The sequence below is a fragment of the Erythrolamprus reginae genome, chromosome 3 (genome assembly GCF_031021105.1).
Source record: "Erythrolamprus reginae isolate rEryReg1 chromosome 3, rEryReg1.hap1, whole genome shotgun sequence".
Taxonomy (NCBI): Eukaryota; Metazoa; Chordata; class Lepidosauria; order Squamata; family Dipsadidae; genus Erythrolamprus; species Erythrolamprus reginae.
This window is the reverse complement of record NC_091952.1, coordinates 228,238,746-228,256,402: the sequence shown is the minus strand read 5'-3', so window position 1 is coordinate 228,256,402 and position 17,657 is coordinate 228,238,746. Positions and strand designations below refer to the sequence as shown.

At 44.8% G+C, this 17,657-nt stretch overlaps 1 protein-coding gene across 1 annotated transcript in view; it reads right to left on the bottom strand.

Annotated features, from left to right (window-relative positions):
- The window catches only part of POP1 (POP1 homolog, ribonuclease P/MRP subunit), a 41,626-nt gene extending 23,969 nt beyond the window's left edge, over positions 1–17,657 (bottom strand). Inside the window, exons 1-7 of the mRNA XM_070749232.1 lie at positions 17,472–17,657; positions 15,121–15,267; positions 11,709–11,780; positions 9,864–10,039; positions 6,668–6,916; positions 4,447–4,534; positions 3,190–3,377 (exon numbers count right to left, since the gene is read on the bottom strand). Of these exons, the coding sequence (XP_070605333.1) occupies positions 3,190–3,377; positions 4,447–4,534; positions 6,668–6,916; positions 9,864–10,039; positions 11,709–11,780; positions 15,121–15,265 (918 nt within the window). The 5' untranslated portion in view covers positions 15,266–15,267; positions 17,472–17,657. The remainder of the gene's footprint in view (positions 1–3,189; positions 3,378–4,446; positions 4,535–6,667; positions 6,917–9,863; positions 10,040–11,708; positions 11,781–15,120; positions 15,268–17,471) is intronic.

Sequence of the window (17,657 nt, the reverse complement as noted above, 5' to 3'; positions counted from 1 at the left end):
CTACAGCATTGCAAAAACATGGAAGTCAGGAGGTGGGGTTTCCCATGGAGGGGAGCCTCAGGGGAGCCCAGGATCGCAAAAACCTGCGCTTGGCTTGCAACAGTCCGGAGGCGGGGCATCTCAGTGGCAGCTTGGCAGGTTCGTAAGGTGAAAAAAAGTTCCTTAAGAAGAGGCAAAAAAATTCCGAAGCCTGGGTTCGTATCTCGAAAAATTCGTATGATGAGGGGTTCGTATCATTTTATTTATTTATTTATTTATTTATTATTTAGATTTGTATGCCGCCCCTCTCCGCAGACTCGGGGCGGCTCACAACAAAGTGAAAAACAATTTATAACAAATCTAAATTTCTACTAAAAACATTTTAAAAACCCCATTTTCTAAACACACATACATACACACATACCATTCATAAATTGTATATGCCCGGGGGAGATGTCTCAGTTCCCCCATGCCTGACGACACAGGTGGGTCTTAAGGAGGTTACGAAAGGCAAGGAGAGTAGGGGCAGTTCTAATCTCCGGGGGGAGTTGGTTCCAGAGGGTCGGGGCCGCCACAGAGAAAGCTCTTCCCCTGGGGCCCGCCAACCGACATTGTTTAGTTGACGGGACCTGGAGAAGGCCCACTCTGTGGGACCTAATCAGTCGCTGGGGTTCGTGCGGCAGCAGGCGGTCTCGGAGATATTCTGGTCCAGTGCCATGAAGGGCTTTAAAGGTCATAACCAACACTTTGAATTGTGACCGGAAGTTGATCGGCAACCAATGCAGACTGCGGAGTGTTGGTGAAACATGGGCATACCTAGGTAGGCCCATGACTGCTCTCGCAGCTGCATTCTGCACGATCTGAAGTTTCCGAACACTTTTCAAAGGTAGCCCCATGTAGAGAGCATTACAGTAGTCGAACCTCGAGGTGATGAGGGCATGAGGTACCACTGTACTTGATAATAAAATACCTATTTTAAAAACCTGCAGCAATATTACACCAGAAGGGACAATGGCATTGCCTTTGTTTTTCTTCCTGGCTATTTCAGAAGAGACTCTAGTAGGGTAATATTTGCTCGTCAACCACATTTTTTTCTCAGCTACTGCTATGTTTTTCTGGCCTGACTCCTCTTATTTATCTCCAAAAGCATAGATGTTTTGGTATGCAATTATCTTTATACATGGATAACTCGATTCTATCACATGCCTCAGGCTCAAAGAACACAACTTTTCCAGTCCTCATTACTTCCTTAACAGAGATCCAGTAATTGCAGAATTAATCTGTCCTTTTAAGACAGGGAATCAAAGGGGGGAAAGGAAGCCAAAACAGATAATTGTTATAAAATGTCTCTTCATATTTCTGAGACAACAAACCCTTTCACATGACCTCAAAGAAATGTCTATCATGACCAGTATTAAGCCTTGTTCAGCTATTTGTAATGTCATGTATCCAAATGACCACCGAAATATCTTTTGATGGGATTTCCTTAGCAACACTACCAAAGATGGGCAGTCAAATATACTGCTCAAAAAAATAAAGGGAATACTTAAGCAACACAATATAACTCCAAGTAAATCAAACTTCTGTGAAATCAAACTGTCCACTTAGGAACAATCAATTTCACATGTTGTCAGCACATTTAACTTTGTACAGAACAACGTATTCAATGAGAATATTTCATTCATTCAGATCTAGGATGTGTTATTCGAGTGTTCCCTTTATTTTTTTTGAGCAGTATACATTAGCCAATAGTTGAAATCTAAGTCTCCTTACATTTTTGGCAGAGTTTTTAGCAGCCAGAACAGATACTACTAGGCTGGTTTGGAAATACCCAGACCTGGTGTAAGGCAACTTCCAGTAAAACTATCCAAATGGCTAAGTGAGAGTAAAAATGTTCCCTTCGCAATATTATTATTATTATTATTATTATTATTATTATTATTATTATTATTATTATTAATTAGATTTGTATGCCGCCCTTCTCCGAAGACATATGCATGTAATGTTCTCTTCACGGGTTGTAATACGAACAACTGAAGAAAAAAATCAGTCTTTCACTCAGGAAGGAGGGCTAATTGTAAATTAATTAAATGAACCAGCCCAAAGCATTACATATTTGTAATATTTAACCCAAGATTAGATTAAATTCAGTTACTGTGGATTTATCTACCACGTCTGATGGAAATTTGTTCCAAGGATCTATTATTTTACTGAAAGAGTAGTAGATCCTTGGAACAAACTTCCAGCAGACGTGGTAGATAAATCCACAGTAACTGAATTTAAACATGCCTGGGATAAACATATCCATCCTAAGATAAAATACAGAAAATAGCATAAGGGCAGACTAGATGGACCATGAGGTCTTTTTCTGCTGTCAGACTTCTATGTTTCTATTAGATTACTAGAGTTGGAAGGGACCTTGTAGGTCATCTAGTCTAACCCCCCTGCTCAAGCAGGAGTCCCTACACCATTTCAGACAAATGGCAATCCAATCTCCTCTTGAAAGTCTCAAGTGTCGAAACGCCCACAATCTCCGCAGACAAGCTGTTCCATTGGTTGATCACTCTCAATGTCAGAAAGTCCTTCCTTATTTCCAGGTTGAATCTCTCCCAGGTTCCATCTGTTATTGTTGGTAATGTTGTTGGTAATGACCTATAAAGCCCTACATGGCATTGGGCCAGAATACATCCAGAACCGCCTTCTACCGCATGAATCCCAGCGGCCGATAAGGTCCCACAGAGTTGGCCTTCTCCGGGTCCCGTCAACCAAACAATGTCATTTGGCGGGCCCCAGGGGAAGAGCCTTCTCTGTGGCGGCCCAAGCCCTCTGGAATCAACTCCCCCCAGAGATTAGAACGGCCTCCACCCTCCTTGTCTTTCGCAAACTATTCAAGACCCACCTTTGTTGCCAGGCATGGGGGAGTTAAGATATTCCTTCCCCTAGGCCATTACAAGTTATGCATGGTATGTTTGTGTGTATGTTTGGTTTTTACAATTAGGGTTTTTAGTTGTTTTATTAAATTGGATTGTTACATGTTGTTTTTTACCATTGTTGTTAGTCACCCGAGTCTGCGGAGAGGGGCGGCATACAAATCCAATAAATAAATAAATAATAAATATTTCTTGTCTGGCCTTCTGGTGCCCTGGAAAACAGTCTGACCCACTCCTCATGGTGTGTGTGCATGTGGGAACAACATGGTGAGTTGCGTACCTTCTTAAAAGCCGGGTGTGTCCATATCCACAGCTGCCTGTTTTCAGAAGTCTCATCAGACCCAGGTCTGGGTTTCCAAAGGAAAGTAACTGGACCAAGCGTATCTTGAGGATACTGGTCCTTTTGGTATAAAACAAGGGAACCTTGACGCTTTCCAGACAGGCAGGAAATAGCTGCAAATGTCGGCCCTGAAAAAGGAGACATCAAGTAAGCACACTTCAAATGTTTTAAGTACTGCAAACTGTGCCTATCTGGATTCAAGTGATCATCCCAAACTATCCCTTGAAAGTTCAAATGCAGGGTAAAGGAGGGCCAGGGGAGAAAAGGAATGCAACCTATGAGATTATTCCCAACCACCACCACCATCCCACTTTTTTTAAAAAAATAGACTCCATTTCTGTTCAAATTATTTTTTTGAAGAGACGAAGGAGTCATTGGGAATGGGGATAAAATGATTGAGAGGTTTCCCCCCGCTGTTTTTCTAAAGTTACATTAGTAAATAGTTATTTTCTTAGCCAGTTTGCCCTAACAATTTGGAATAAGGATAAATACCTAAATAAAATATGCTGAGCTCTTCCTTAGGAACAGCGACCAATTAGGTCCCACAAACATACTATGCATAAACTGTATAGGCCCGGGGGAGATGTCTCAGTTCCTCCATGCCTAGCGGCAGAGGTGGGTTTTAAGGAGTTTATGAAAGACAAGGAGGGTGGGGGCAATTCTAATCTCTGGGGGGAGCTGATTCCAGAGGGTCGGGGCCACCACAGAGAAGGCTCTTCCCCTGGGTCCCGCCAGACGAGAAGGCCAACTCTGTGGGACCTAACCGGTCGCCGGGATTTGTGTGGCAGAAGGCGGTCTTGGAGATATTTTGGCCCGATGCCATGAAGGTCTTTATAGGTCATGACCAACACTTTGAATTGTAAACAGAAAATGATCGGCGACCAGTGCAGACTGTGGAGTGTTGGTATGACATGGGCATACCTAGGGAAGCCCATGATTGCTCTCGCAGCTTCCCCCGCCCGCTAGTGGCCCTCCAGAGGCCAAAAATGCCCTCTGAGAGCCTCTGCATGAGCTGAAAAGTCAGCTGGGTGGTGTGCCCATGTGGTTGGAGCTGAGTTAGGGCAATGGCACGGGTGCCACCAGATATGGCTCCGCATGCCACCTGTAGCACTCATGCCATAGGTTCGCCATCATGGAACTAGGCTGCTAAATTCTATCCTTTAGGGAAGGTTTTTAATAGTTTGAATAAATTATTACCTGTCTCTACATTGCACATTCGAGCAAGGGCCGTTAAAAGTGTCTCCTCTTTTCCAATCAACTCCAGACAACAGTAGTATGATAAATCCTGATACAAAAGCAAAAACTACTTAATTTCAAGTAAGACATCCCAATAAAATATCTCCAGTCTCCTACTGCAAGCACCCAAGCCTACTGCCTTTATTAATTTATTATTGAGAAATCTGAAGAAATACAGCTTAATGTCCTTATCAGGAAGCTGGACTGATGAGATTCAAATGAGACGATTAAGCTCTGAAGAATTTGCTGCAAATAAACATCAAGCTATTTTACAAGTTGTGTAAAGGCCAAGTATTAATTGTGTTGCCTTGGTTCTATAAGAATAAAACATTCTGGCTTTTTTTAAATACAGGTAGTTCTTGACTAATGACTTCACTGAGGTCCTGTATACTGCACGAGTCAAAAAGAGAGCTGTGAAAATATTTACTGACCCCTCGCGTCCTGGACATAAACTGTTTCAACTCCGACCCTCAAAATGCCACTGCAGAGCACTACCAAGGCAGCTAGACACAAGAACAGGTTTTTCCCAAATGCCATCACACTGCTAAACAAATAATTTCCTCAGCACTGTCAAACTATTTACTAAGTCTGCACTACTATTACTAATATTTTCCCCCCTCATTATTGCTATCACCCATTTCCTCCCACTTATGACTGTGTGACTGTAACCTGTTGCTTGTATCCTTAAGATTTTTATTAATATTGTTTCCTCATTGCTTATTTGACCCCTATGACAATCATTAAGTGTTGCACCTCATGACTCTTGACAAATATATATTTTCTTTTATGTACGCTGAGAGCATATGCACCAAAGACAAATTCCTTGTGTATCCAATCACAGTTGGCCAATAAAAGAATTCTGTTCCATTCCATAAACATCAAGCTATTTTACAAGTTGTATAAAGGCCAAAGTTAATTGAGTTGCTTTGGTTCTATAAGAATAAAACATTCTGACTTTTTTTATACAGGTAGTTCTTGACTAATGACTGTTGACTGAGCCTAGAATTATTTATTATTATTATTATTATTATTATTATTATTATTATTATTATTATTATTATTATTATTATGTCAATACAACACAGCAAACAAGATCACTATGCTGGATTTCGTATTTCATCACCAGTCGGGCGCTTCCCAAGCACCTAAGACTGAGTGATGTAGCGGCGAATTATGTTTGCCGATCCCAGTAAAGCGGCCTTTTGCAATTGACAGGTGGAGATTTTGTCAATTCCGATGGTTTTCAAATGTCCACTGAGATCCTTTGGCACTGCGCCCAGCGTGCCAAGTACCACTGGGACCACTTTCACTGGCTTATGCCAGAGTCGTTGCAGCTCGATTTTTAGATCTTCGTATTTCACTAATTTCTCTAGCTGCTTCTCCTCAATTCTGCTGTCTCCTGGGATTGCGATGTCGATGATCCATACTTTCTTTTTCTCCACAATCAGGATGTCTGGTGTGTTATGCTTCAGAATTCGGTCAGTTTTATTTTAATAATAATAATAATAATAATAATAATAATAATAATAATAATAATAACTATTATTATTATCATTATTATTATTACTATTATTACTATTACTATTATTACTATTATTATTACTATTATTACTATTATTATTACTATTATTATTAATTAGATTTGTATGCCGCCCCTCTCCGTAGAGACTTATTACAGTCATAAGTCATGCCAATTGTTAAGGTGGACACCACATAGACAATCTGACTTTACATTTTTTTACAGTTTTGGCTAAGCAAATCACCATGGTCGTTAATTAAACCCATTGTTCAGAGTGGACATTTTGGGGGGGGGGGGCTGAAACCATAAGTAAACATTGGTTTCCTGGAAAAGAACATCATAAATTGTGGTCATGTGACTGCAAAAATCTGCAAACTGCCCCAAGTCTGCAGAGGGATGGCATACAAATTTAATAAATAATAATAATAATCCAAAATGTGATTGCAGCTTGGGAAAGGAGGCTGTCCAAACTCCGAATCCAGATTGTAAGAACCTATTTTTTTTAATCCATTTTATTTTTAAAGGTTCAGTAAGTGACCAGTCATAAACTGAGGATTGTCTGTATTGAGAATTCTATATACAATGAGTCGTCATCATCTTTTAATGATACCCCACTGCTTTCCCCCACATCCGGGCAGTAGCCCACCCCTGCATCCATGATACCTGAAGGAGGCAATGTTGTGTCATGGCTCGGTAACAAGCTCTATAACTCTTCATTGTGGGCTTGTCTCCTAAGCAGTATCCCCACTTCTTCACCATGTGAAACCGCTTGGCGTGCCAGATGTGTGTTTCCAGCCAAATGTTCTTCTTCTGCCTGCGGTTGAACTCCAGCACCAGGTTTATATGACGGCGCCTGGCCTTGCGGCACTTGCTCTTTGGAAGTGCTTTTTTCTGGTGTTCGGGTTTCTCGGCCTGGATTTGTTGAAGCAAGGAATAATACTATCAGTCACTGCAGGGTTTATTAAATTCAGATCAGTTGTGAATTTGGGATTTGGGAAAGAACGGGAAGAAGACATAGTGACCCAAAGATCCCAAAGTATTATCCTGGAAGGTTGGAAATCTCAAGAATCACCTGCAAAATACGGTGGTACCTCTACCTACAAACGCCTCTACTTACGAACTTTTTTAGATAAGAAATGGGTTGTTCAAGATTTTTTTGCCTCTTCTTAAGAACCATTTTCCACTTACAAACCCGAGCCTCCGAAACTGTAACCGGAAAAGGCGGGGAGAAGCCTCCGTGGGGCCTCTCTAGGAATCTCCTGGGAGGAAACAGGGCCGGAAAAAGTGGGGAGAAGCCTCTGTGGAGCCTCTCTGGGAATTTCCTGAGAGGAAATAGGGCCAGAAAAGGCAGGCAGAAGCCTCTGTGAGGCCTCTCTAGGAATCTCCTGGGAGGAGACAGGACCGGAAAAGGCAGGGAGAAGTCTCTGTGGGGCCTCTCTAGGAATCTCCTGGGAGGAAACAGGGCCTCCGCCCTCCCTGTGGTTTCCCCAATTGCACACATTATTTGCTTTTACACTGATTCCTATGGGGAAAATTGCTTCTTCTTACAAACTTTTCTACTTAAGAACCTGGTCACGGAACGAATTAAGTAGAGGTACCACTGTATAAGGGATGGGAGATGGGGGGGGCACGATATCGGAATATTTCACAGAGGCCTGACATAGCACTTTACTGGGGATAGGAATTCTGTAATTTTTTTTTAAATCCCACATTTTCTTTTAGACACAACCTGTGGAAACCTGGATGATTATATATATCAAGAAACCAACTTCCAGAATTCTAAACATGGCCATGTTGGCTGGAGAATGCTAGAGATTGAAGTCCCGTATATGTGGAGGGCATCTAGATCAGTGATGGCGAACCTATGGTATCCATGCTGCAGGTGGCACGCGGAGCCATATCTGCCAGATGCGAGCCCTTGCCCTAGCTCAGCTCCAGCGTGCATGTGCGTGTCAGCCAGATAATTCTCAGCTCGTGTGCAGGCTCTGAGAGGACATTTTTGGCCTTCAGAGGGGCTCTGAGGGGGCGGGAAAAGCCTCTGGAGCTTTGGAAGGGCGAAAAACGGGCCTATGAGGCCTACCAGAAGTCAGGAAATGGGCTGTTTCTGGTCTTCAGAGGGCCTTTGCGGCAGCGGGAGAAGCTGTTTTTGTCCCACCCCCCCAGCATTAAATTATGGGTGTGGGCATTCGCATGTGCATAGAAACATAGAAGACTGACAGCAGAAAAAGACCTCATGATCCACCTAGTCTGCCCTTATACAGTGGTACCTCGGTACTCAACCACAATTGGTTCCAGAAGTGTGGTCGAGAACCGATTTGATCGAGTACCAAATTTATTTATCCCATAGGAAATAATGGAAATGGATTTACAGTGATCCCCCGAGTTTCGCGATCCCGATCATTGCGAAAGGCTATATCGCGATTTTTCCACCCGATGACGTCACTCCCTTCCTTTCTCATCTTTCTTTCTCTCTCTCTTTCTCTATATTGCTTCTTCCTCTCTCACACTCTCTTCCTCCCTCTCTCATCTCTTTCTTTCCTCTCTTTCTCTATCTCTCCCCCTCTTGCTCTCGAGCGGCAAGCGAGCAGGCGGGCGGGCGAACGGGCAAGCGGCAAGCGAGCGGCCGGGCGAGCAGGTGACAGGCAAGCGGCAAGTGGCAAGCGAGCAGGCGGGCGGGCGAACGGGCAAGCGGCCAGCCGGGCGAGCGGGTGATGGGCAAGCGGCAAGCGAGCAGGCGGGTGGGCGAACGGGCAAGCGGCCGGCCGGGCAAGCGGGTGACGGGCAAGCGGCAAGCGAGCAGGCGAACGGGCAAGCGGCAAGCGGCCGGACGAGCGGGTGACGGGCAAGCGGCAAGCAAGCAGGCGGGCGAACGGGCAAGCGGCAAGCGATCTTGGGGTTTCCCCTTTGCCTGGGCGGCGGGGAAGACCGGGGAAGGTTCCTTCGGCCGCCCAACAGCTGATCTGCTCCGCAGCGCGGCAGCAGCGAGGAACCGAAGATGGGGTTGCCTGGGCAACGGGGAAACCCCATCTTCGGCTCCTCGCTGCTGCTGCGCTGCGGAGCAGATCAGCTGTTGGGCGGCCGAAGGAACCTTCCCCGCCGCCCACACGCAAACTCCACCATCTGCGCATGTGCGGCCATGGAAAAATGGGCGCGCATGCGCAGATGGTGTTTTTACTTCCGCACCACTACATCCCGAAATATCGATTATTGCGAGGGGTCTTGGAACGTAACCCTCGCGATAATCGGGGGATCACTGTAATTGGTTCCCAGCCCCTGTTAACTCGCTATTTTCTTTATTTCCAATGGGATAAATAAATTCGGTACTCCAAGCTGCAGGAAGGGTGGGGGCTGCTACAATTCCAGCAGCTTCAGGGGGCTGAGGAGTTCTATAATTCCTCCAAGCTGCAGGAAGGGTGGGGGCTGCTGCAATCCCGGCAGCTTCGGGGGGCTCCTTTCTTCATTGCTTCCTCTTATTACCTGTAAGCAGCTGCAAAAACTTTCTCCTTCCCGGTGGCTCCTTCCCTTCGAGGAGCAACAGCGCTGGGAACGTCACGTAATGAAGGGAAGCTGCTGGAGCGGCGGCAACTGCTGAGATGGCTCCGGCGGCTTCCCTTCATCACGTGACGTTCCCGGCACTGTTGCTACTAAAGGGCTTTAAAGGTCATAACCAACACTTTGAATTGTGACCGGAAATTGATCGGCAGCCAATGCAGCCAATGCCGATATAACATTTGGCAGCTTTAAACAGCGAAGACTTCAACTGTCAGAATTCCCCAGCCAGATTATTAGGGTGCACAGGTTACCTAGCATGCAAAGTATTAAGAAAACTGAAGTGGATAAGTAAGGAAAAGAAACTCACTTCTATTCTGGCAAGTTCACGGAGACGTCGTGGCAAACGTTTAATATTATGACTCATCGCTCGCCTCCTCATATGTCTGGGCAGGGACTGAAACACCAAAGTATTGGACGACTTCTGTTTAACAGCCTTCAACATAGCCTTAATTTCAGCAGCTCGAGCTTGCACAAAAGGAGACACTGGGAAAAAAAATAAAGTTTGACAAAAAGACTGTATTCTGTATACTGAAGCAGATTTTCCCAAGAAAAAATTATTATTTATTTATTTTATTTATTCACTCATTTGTCTAATGCACAAATACATAGGAAGAAAGTAAACATGAAGTAATATATATAAGGATAAAAGTGAAAATAGAAGAGAAGATATATGAAAGGAAGAAAATATATATGATATATGAGATAAAGGAAAGACCATTGGACAGGGGACGAAAGGCACACAAGTGCACTTATGTACGCCCCTTACTGGCCTCTTAGGAACCTGGAGAGGTCAATCATGGATAGTCTAAGGGAGAAATGTTGGGGGTTAGGGGTTGACACTATTGAGTCTGGTAATGAGTTCCATGCTTCGATAACTCGATTGTTAAAGTCATATTTTTTACAATCAATTTTGGAGTGGTTCGTATTAAGTTTGAATCTGCTGCGTGCTCTTGTGTTGTTGCGGTTGAAGCTGAAGTAGTCATTGACCAGTAGGACGTTGCAGCATATGATCTTGTGGGCAATACTTAAATAGTGTTTTAGGTGTCATAGTTCTAAGCTTTCTAAACCCAGGATTGTTAGTCTATTTTCATAGGATATTCTGTTTCGAGTGGAGGAATGAAGGGCTCTTCTGGTGAAATATCTTTGGACGTTTTTAAGGGTGTTGATGTCTGAGATGATCCTCTGACCTGCCTATTCCTTCATTTTTACCTCTGTTTTTTGGTTATTTACAATTTAACAAGGCTGATTTAAGCAGCTGTTAATTCAATGTCAATGTTTGCTTACGTTTTGGGGGAGACAATTGCTATTTACATAATCTAGGAATCAGCATACTGAAAAATATAGTATCCAGCAAACTACATTGCTTGGTCAAAACTAGAAACAAAACTTACATTTTTTCATCCTTTTTCTAAGGATGAGCTCACGTTTGCTCTGGACAAATTTTATGATTCGGCACAAAGGAAAGTCTACAGATAAAATACGTCAAGGGAGTGGAGACAAAATGCATAGCAAGAAACCAGGTTGCAATGCCTTGGTCTCTTCAGCCTTGAAACAGGGCATTTAAGAGGTGACTTGATCGAAGTGTATAAAATCATGCATGGGATAGAAAAGGTGGATAGAGAAAAATTCTCTTCTCTATCACATAATACTAGGACAAGGGGGCACTCCCTAAAGCTCATAGATAAGAAAGTGAGGACAAATAGAGGGAAATATTTCTTCACCCAGAGAGTCCTTGGTTTATGGAATTCACTTCCAGAAGAGGTTGTGACAGCTGCCAGTCTGGATAGCTTCAAGGCAGGATTAGACAGATTCATGGATGCCAAGTGTATCGGTGGTTACTGAAATGGATGTCCAAGTGCTGCCTCTATGTTGGCTGAGGCAGGCAGGATTCCCTTGAGAATCATTTGTTGGGGGTCAAGGGAAAGGGAGGGTTTTGCCTTCTCTTTCTGCTCAAGATCCCTATGTACAATTGGTGGGCCACTATGTGACATAGAATGCTGGACTCGATGGGCTTTGGTTCAATTCAGCATGGCTCTTCTTATGTTCAAAGTCTAAGATCAATTCAGAGCAGATTAAAAGTGACTGTTCTTGCCTACTTTATAGCATCTATATGTAGCATTTCACAGATGGCTGGTTATTCTTGGATACTCACCTGTTACGTATTTCGGGATTTCATGGGAAACTTTTTGATAGAAGCCCTGCTGTGAAGTTTCAAAATGCAATTCTGTTGATAAATCAGGAGAAAGTTTTATACAGTGGTCCCTCGATCATCGCGAGGGTTCCGTTCCAGGACCCCAAGCGATGATCGATTTTTCGCGAAGTAGCGGTGCGGAAGTAAAAACACCATCTGCGCATGCGCAGATGGTGTTTTTACTTCCACCGCAGCAGCGAGGAGCCGAAGATTGGGGTTTCCCCGCCGCCTCGCTGCTGCCGCTTGTCCGCACGCGTGCTGCCCGGCCTTCGCCCGCCCACCCCGTTGCTCTCGCTGCTTCCCAGCTGGGAAGCGGCCCCCACGTGCGCGCCGCCCGGCCTTCCCCCGCCCACCCCGTTGCTCTCATTGCTTCCCAGCTGGGAAGCGGACCTCGCGCGCGCGCCGCCCGGCCTTCCCCCACCCACCCCGTTGCTCTCATTGCTTCCCAGCTGGGAAGCGGACCTCGCGCGCGCGCCGCCCGGCCTTCCCCCACCCACCCCGTTGCTCTCATTGCTTCCCAGCTGGGAAGCGGACCTCGCGCGCGCGCCGCCCGGCCTTCCCCCACCCACCCCGTTGCTCTCATTGCTTCCCAGCTGGGAAGCGGACCTCGCGCGCGCGCCGCCCGGCCTTCCCCCACCCATCCCGTTGCTCTCATTGCTTCCCAGCTGGGAAGCGGACCTCGCGCGCGCGCCGCCCGGCCTTCCCCCACCCACCCCGTTGCTCTCATTGCTTCCCAGCTGGGAAGCGGACCTCGCGCGCGCGCCGCCCGGCCTTCCCCCACCCACCCCGTTGCTCTCATTGCTTCCCAGCTGGGAAGCGGACCTCGCGCGCGCGCCGCCCGGCCTTCCCCCACCCACCCCGTTGCTCTCATTGCTTCCCAGCTGGGAAGCGGACCTCGCGCGCGCGCCGCCCGGCCTTCCCCCACCCACCCCGTTGCTCTCATTGCTTCCCAGCTGGGAAGCGGACCTCGCGCGCGCGCCGCCCGGCCTTCCCCCACCCACCCCGTTGCTCTCATTGCTTCCCAGCTGGGAAGCGGACCTCGCGCGCGCGCCGCCCGGCCTTCCCCCACCCACCCCGTTGCTCTCATTGCTTCCCAGCTGGGAAGCGGACCTCGCGCGCGCGCCGCCCGGCCTTCCCCCACCCACCCCGTTGCTCTCATTGCTTCCCAGCTGGGAAGCGGACCTCGCGCGCGCGCCGCCCGGCCTTCCCCCACCCACCCCGTTGCTCTCATTGCTTCCCAGCTGGGAAGCGGACCTCGCGCGCGCGCCGCCCGGCCTTCCCCCACCCACCCCGTTGCCGCCCGCCCTTCCCCCGCCCGCCCCGTTGCTCTTATCGCTTCCCAGCTGGGAAGCGGACCCCAGCTGGGGAAACTCCACCATCTACGCATGCGTGGCCATAGAAAAAAGGGCACGCATGCGCAGATGGTGGAGTTTACTTCCGGGTTGAAAACTCGCGATATAGCCCTTTCGCGATGCTCGAGGACGCGAAACTCGAGGGATCACTGTATTATAAAATGATTGAAATGTTTAAAAATATAATATTTTTAATGTTAAAAAATATACAGTGTTCCCTCGATTTTCGCGGGTTCGAACTTCGTGAAAAGTCTATACTGTACCACGGTTTTTCAAAAATATTAATTAAAAAATACTTCACAGATTTTTTCCATATACTGTATCACGTTTCCCCCCGCCTGATGACATCATATGTCATTGCCAAAATTTCATCTGCCTTTAATAAAATTTTTTTTAATAAACTTTAATAAATAAACATGGTGAGTAATAATCTAAATTGTTGTTAAGGGAATGGGAAATTGCAATTTAGGGGTTTAAAGTGTTAAGGGAAGGCTTGTGATACTGTTCATAGCCAAAAATAGTGTAGTTACTTCCGCATCTCTACTTCACGGAAATTCAACTTTCGCGGGCATTCTCGGAACGCATCCCCAGCGAAAATCGAGGGAACACTGTATTGTCATTTACTAAAAAGGTTTGAGATTATTTATACTTCAGTATGTTACCACAATACAGAATATATCTGTATGGTAGTAGTACCCTTTACATGTAAGTTATGTTTATCAGTGATGATCAAACAGATTCTGTAAATAGTATTCATACCAAGAATAACTATTAGGCCCAGCGTAATAAATATTAGAACTATGTATTGGAACCAATTTGGAATAGTGGTTAATGTACCAGTTTAGAAATTAGAGACAGCAAGTTCTAGTTATACCTTAGACCCAAAGCCATCTGGGTGACCTTGGATCAGTCAGTTTCTCTAACCTTCAAACAATGACAAACCACTTCCAAATTTTAACTGATCAAAAAGCTAAGCAGGGATGGATTGGATAGGTACTTAGCGGAGAGACCCCTAAGGCTATAAATTAGACTGGAAACAAAGAAAAGAAAATATCCTGGAAGGAGACAGTGGCAAATCACAAGAAACCATGAGACCGTGAATTGGAGTCCATCCTTGCACTCAAAGTTGGCTGAGTGACTTTGGGTCAGTGACTTTCTTTCAGCTCAGCCCAGCTCATAAGATTCTTGTTGTGGGAAAACAGGAAGTGGGAGCATTAGGGATGCCGCCTTGAGTTGTACAAAATCAACCAAATCAACCAAATCAATCAATAAGCTCCCAGGGACTCGGTATAAACTTTGGAAAATCAGTGTTTTTCCTTATAGTTTGAAAAATAACTTGAAAATGGAAAGAATGCTAAGTGGCAATGCCTCGATCTTTATGATCTGCTTGCGTTTCCAAGACTATAAATTGGGCAGTAAAGTTGAATGGGAAGCAATATTCTAATAATGGGACTAGATTACCTCAGGGATCGCCTTCTGCTGCACGAATTCCAGCGACCAGTTAGGTCCCACAGAGTGGATCTTCTCCGGGTCCCATCAACTAAGCAATGTTGCCTGGCGGGACCCAGGGGAAGAGCCTTCTCTGTGGCGGCCCTGGCCCTCTGGAACCAACTCCCCCCAGAGATTAGAACTGCCCCCACCCTCCTTGCCTTTCGTAAACAACTTAAAACCCACCTCTGCCGCCAGGCATGGGGGAATTGAGATCCTCTTTCCCCCTAGGCCTTTACAATTCTGTGCATGGTATGTATGTATGTATGTATGTATGTATGTATGTTTGGTTTTTATATTAATGGATTTTTAATCATTTCTAATACCAAGTTACTATTGTACACTGTTTTATTGTCGCTGTTAGCCGCCCCGAGTCTCCGGAGAGGGGCGGCATACAAATCCAATCAATCAATCAATATTATTATTGTTATTATTATTCCCTAATGACCACTAATAAGCTTGATAAATTTCTTAGATTTATCTTAAAAAGTCCAACACCATTTAAAGATTTAACTATGAGACGTAACAAATACCTTGTTTCTTCCGCTGAGGAGTTCTTTCACCTCCATTCCAAAAATGTGCTTCATGATGACTTGGCCCAGCATCGAAAGGATAGGTCACACTAGCAGGCTGATTTTTCATTTTCTTGCCTTTTCTTTTTTGTTTTGCATTTGACATTTCTGCAGCAGAAAATACAGCATAATAAAATAGCCTTTATCTCCAGTGGTTTGAAAAACACAACAGAAGTCTTAACATACATGCAGTGCTTTTAAGCTGTTCATTATTTACATTTTTCAACATCTTTTTCTAAGAAACAACTTTAAAACATTTTTAAAGAATTAACAGTTAACAATCTATCCCCAAAACTGAACGGCATCACAAGATAAATGTACAAAGATAATAAAATTTATTAGCACATACTATATGTATGTAAAGTTCATACACTGCTTCCTTTTCACATCTTTAGAAGCATTTAGAAACATTTATATAATTTTTTTTTAAAGTACTGTAGTGAATGATAACTCTTACACCTACATGCACTGAAAAATCTTTTGCATTTACATGCATTACCCTCAAGCTGCAGTGAAATATGTCAGCATCTATCAGTGACGCTGCGCAAAAGCTGCTGCTGAACTTTTGCTGCTTTGGTATAGGCATAGTATAGAAATGCTAACAAAGATGAAAACAATAGGAATGACTTTGCTAATCACCAGAACTCCTGCTGCAAAAAGGGGGCATGGAGCATCCTTTCACTAATATTTAAATTTCTGCAGCCTCGCTGTGTACCCAACAGAACACCAGCAGGACTGTAATGAAGGTATTTTCTGCTATCCAAAAAAACCCCATCAACCCAGAAGAAAATGGACTCGCCTCAATGAACATTATCTTGTTTAGGATAATCATTATTTATTTATTTATTATTAATTTATTTAATTGGATTTATATGCCGCCCCTCTCCGAGGACTCGGGGCGGCTTACAACATATAATTATCAGATACAGGCAATATTTTACTTCATTTAGTGACTGTTCAAATGGCATTGAAAAAAATGATGTATAATCATTTTTCATATTTATGACTATTGCAGCATTCCCAAGATCACATGATCAAAATTCAGATGCTTGGCAACTAATTTATATACAGTATATGACATTTGCAATGTCCCAGAGTCACATTTTGAGACATTCTGAGGACCATAAAAGGGAAGCCAGATTCATTCAACAACCATGATAATAACTTAACTTTGGTGATTCATTTAACATCCCTGGAAAGAAAGATCTTAAAATGGAGCAAAACTCATTTTACAATTGTTTTGCTTAATAATGGAAATGTTGGTCCCAATTATGGTTGCTAAATCAAGGACTACTTCTACACAAAAGTCTTAATAAAACTGATCTACAACATACAAGAAAATCACTGAACGTATAATCACAATTATTTGTCAAAACGTGTACAAGGTAAATAATAATAATAACAACAGAGTTGGAAGGGGCCTTGGAGGTCTTCTAGTCCAACCCCCTGCTTGGGCAGGAGACCCTACACTACTTGAGACAAATAGTTATGCAACATCTTCTTAAAAGCTTCCAGTTTGGGAGTATTCACAACTTCTGGAGGCAAGTCGTTCCCCTTATCACTTGTTCTGTCAGGACATTTCTCCTTAGTTCTAAGTTGCTTCTCTCCCTGTTTAGTTTCCACCCACTGCTTCTTGTTCTACCCTCAGGTGTTTTGGAAAATAGTTTGACTCCCTCTTCTTTTTGGCAACCCCAGAGATATTGGAACACTGTTCTCATGTCTCCCCTGGTTCTTCTTTTCATTAAACTAGCCATGCTCAGTTCCTGCAACCATTCTTCATGTGTTTTAGCCTCTAGTCCTCTAATCATCTTTGTCGCTCTTCTCTGCACTCTTTAATAGATAATAGGTATGGCATAAACATCAACGAAAGCAAAGTAGGTATAGGTAAAATTTGGACAGTGGGGCAAATTTAATCACCCAACTCAGAGGTAGGCAAAATTGCCTCTTCTATGACATGTGGACTTCAACCCCCAAAATTCCTGAGCTAGCATGTTTGGCTCAGGAATTCTGGGAGTTCAAGTCCACAAGTCATAGAAGAGCCAACTTTCCCTACCCCTGACCCAGCTGAAACCGGGCATCAGAACCTGGGCAAGCCTAAAAACTACTGCTGATTCTGAACCCACATCTCACTCGCACAGGGACAGCTTCCCATAGGGGTAAATTAGCAATGCGTCCGCCCAGCCACAGTGTTTTTCGGTGGCGGGCATTCAAGCCTGTGACAAGCAACCAAGCCTCTAGTCCTCATGGCCCAGCGCATAAGGTCCTTCAACCGTGCTGCAGAATTCACCTTCCCCCTCCTTCAACCGCCCTACCTATTTTCTGCCAATCCGGAGGGGCTAAAGAGTCTCTGAACCGCCGCGTTCTCCTTGCACGAGGTTCCCAACCCGGACGGAAGAAGGCGGGGCCGCTTCTCCTCTGGGATCCGCTTCTTTCTCTCCCCGGAAAGCGGCAGCCTTTACAGACAAGCTCCAGCAACGTCTCTTACCTTAGGAGACCAC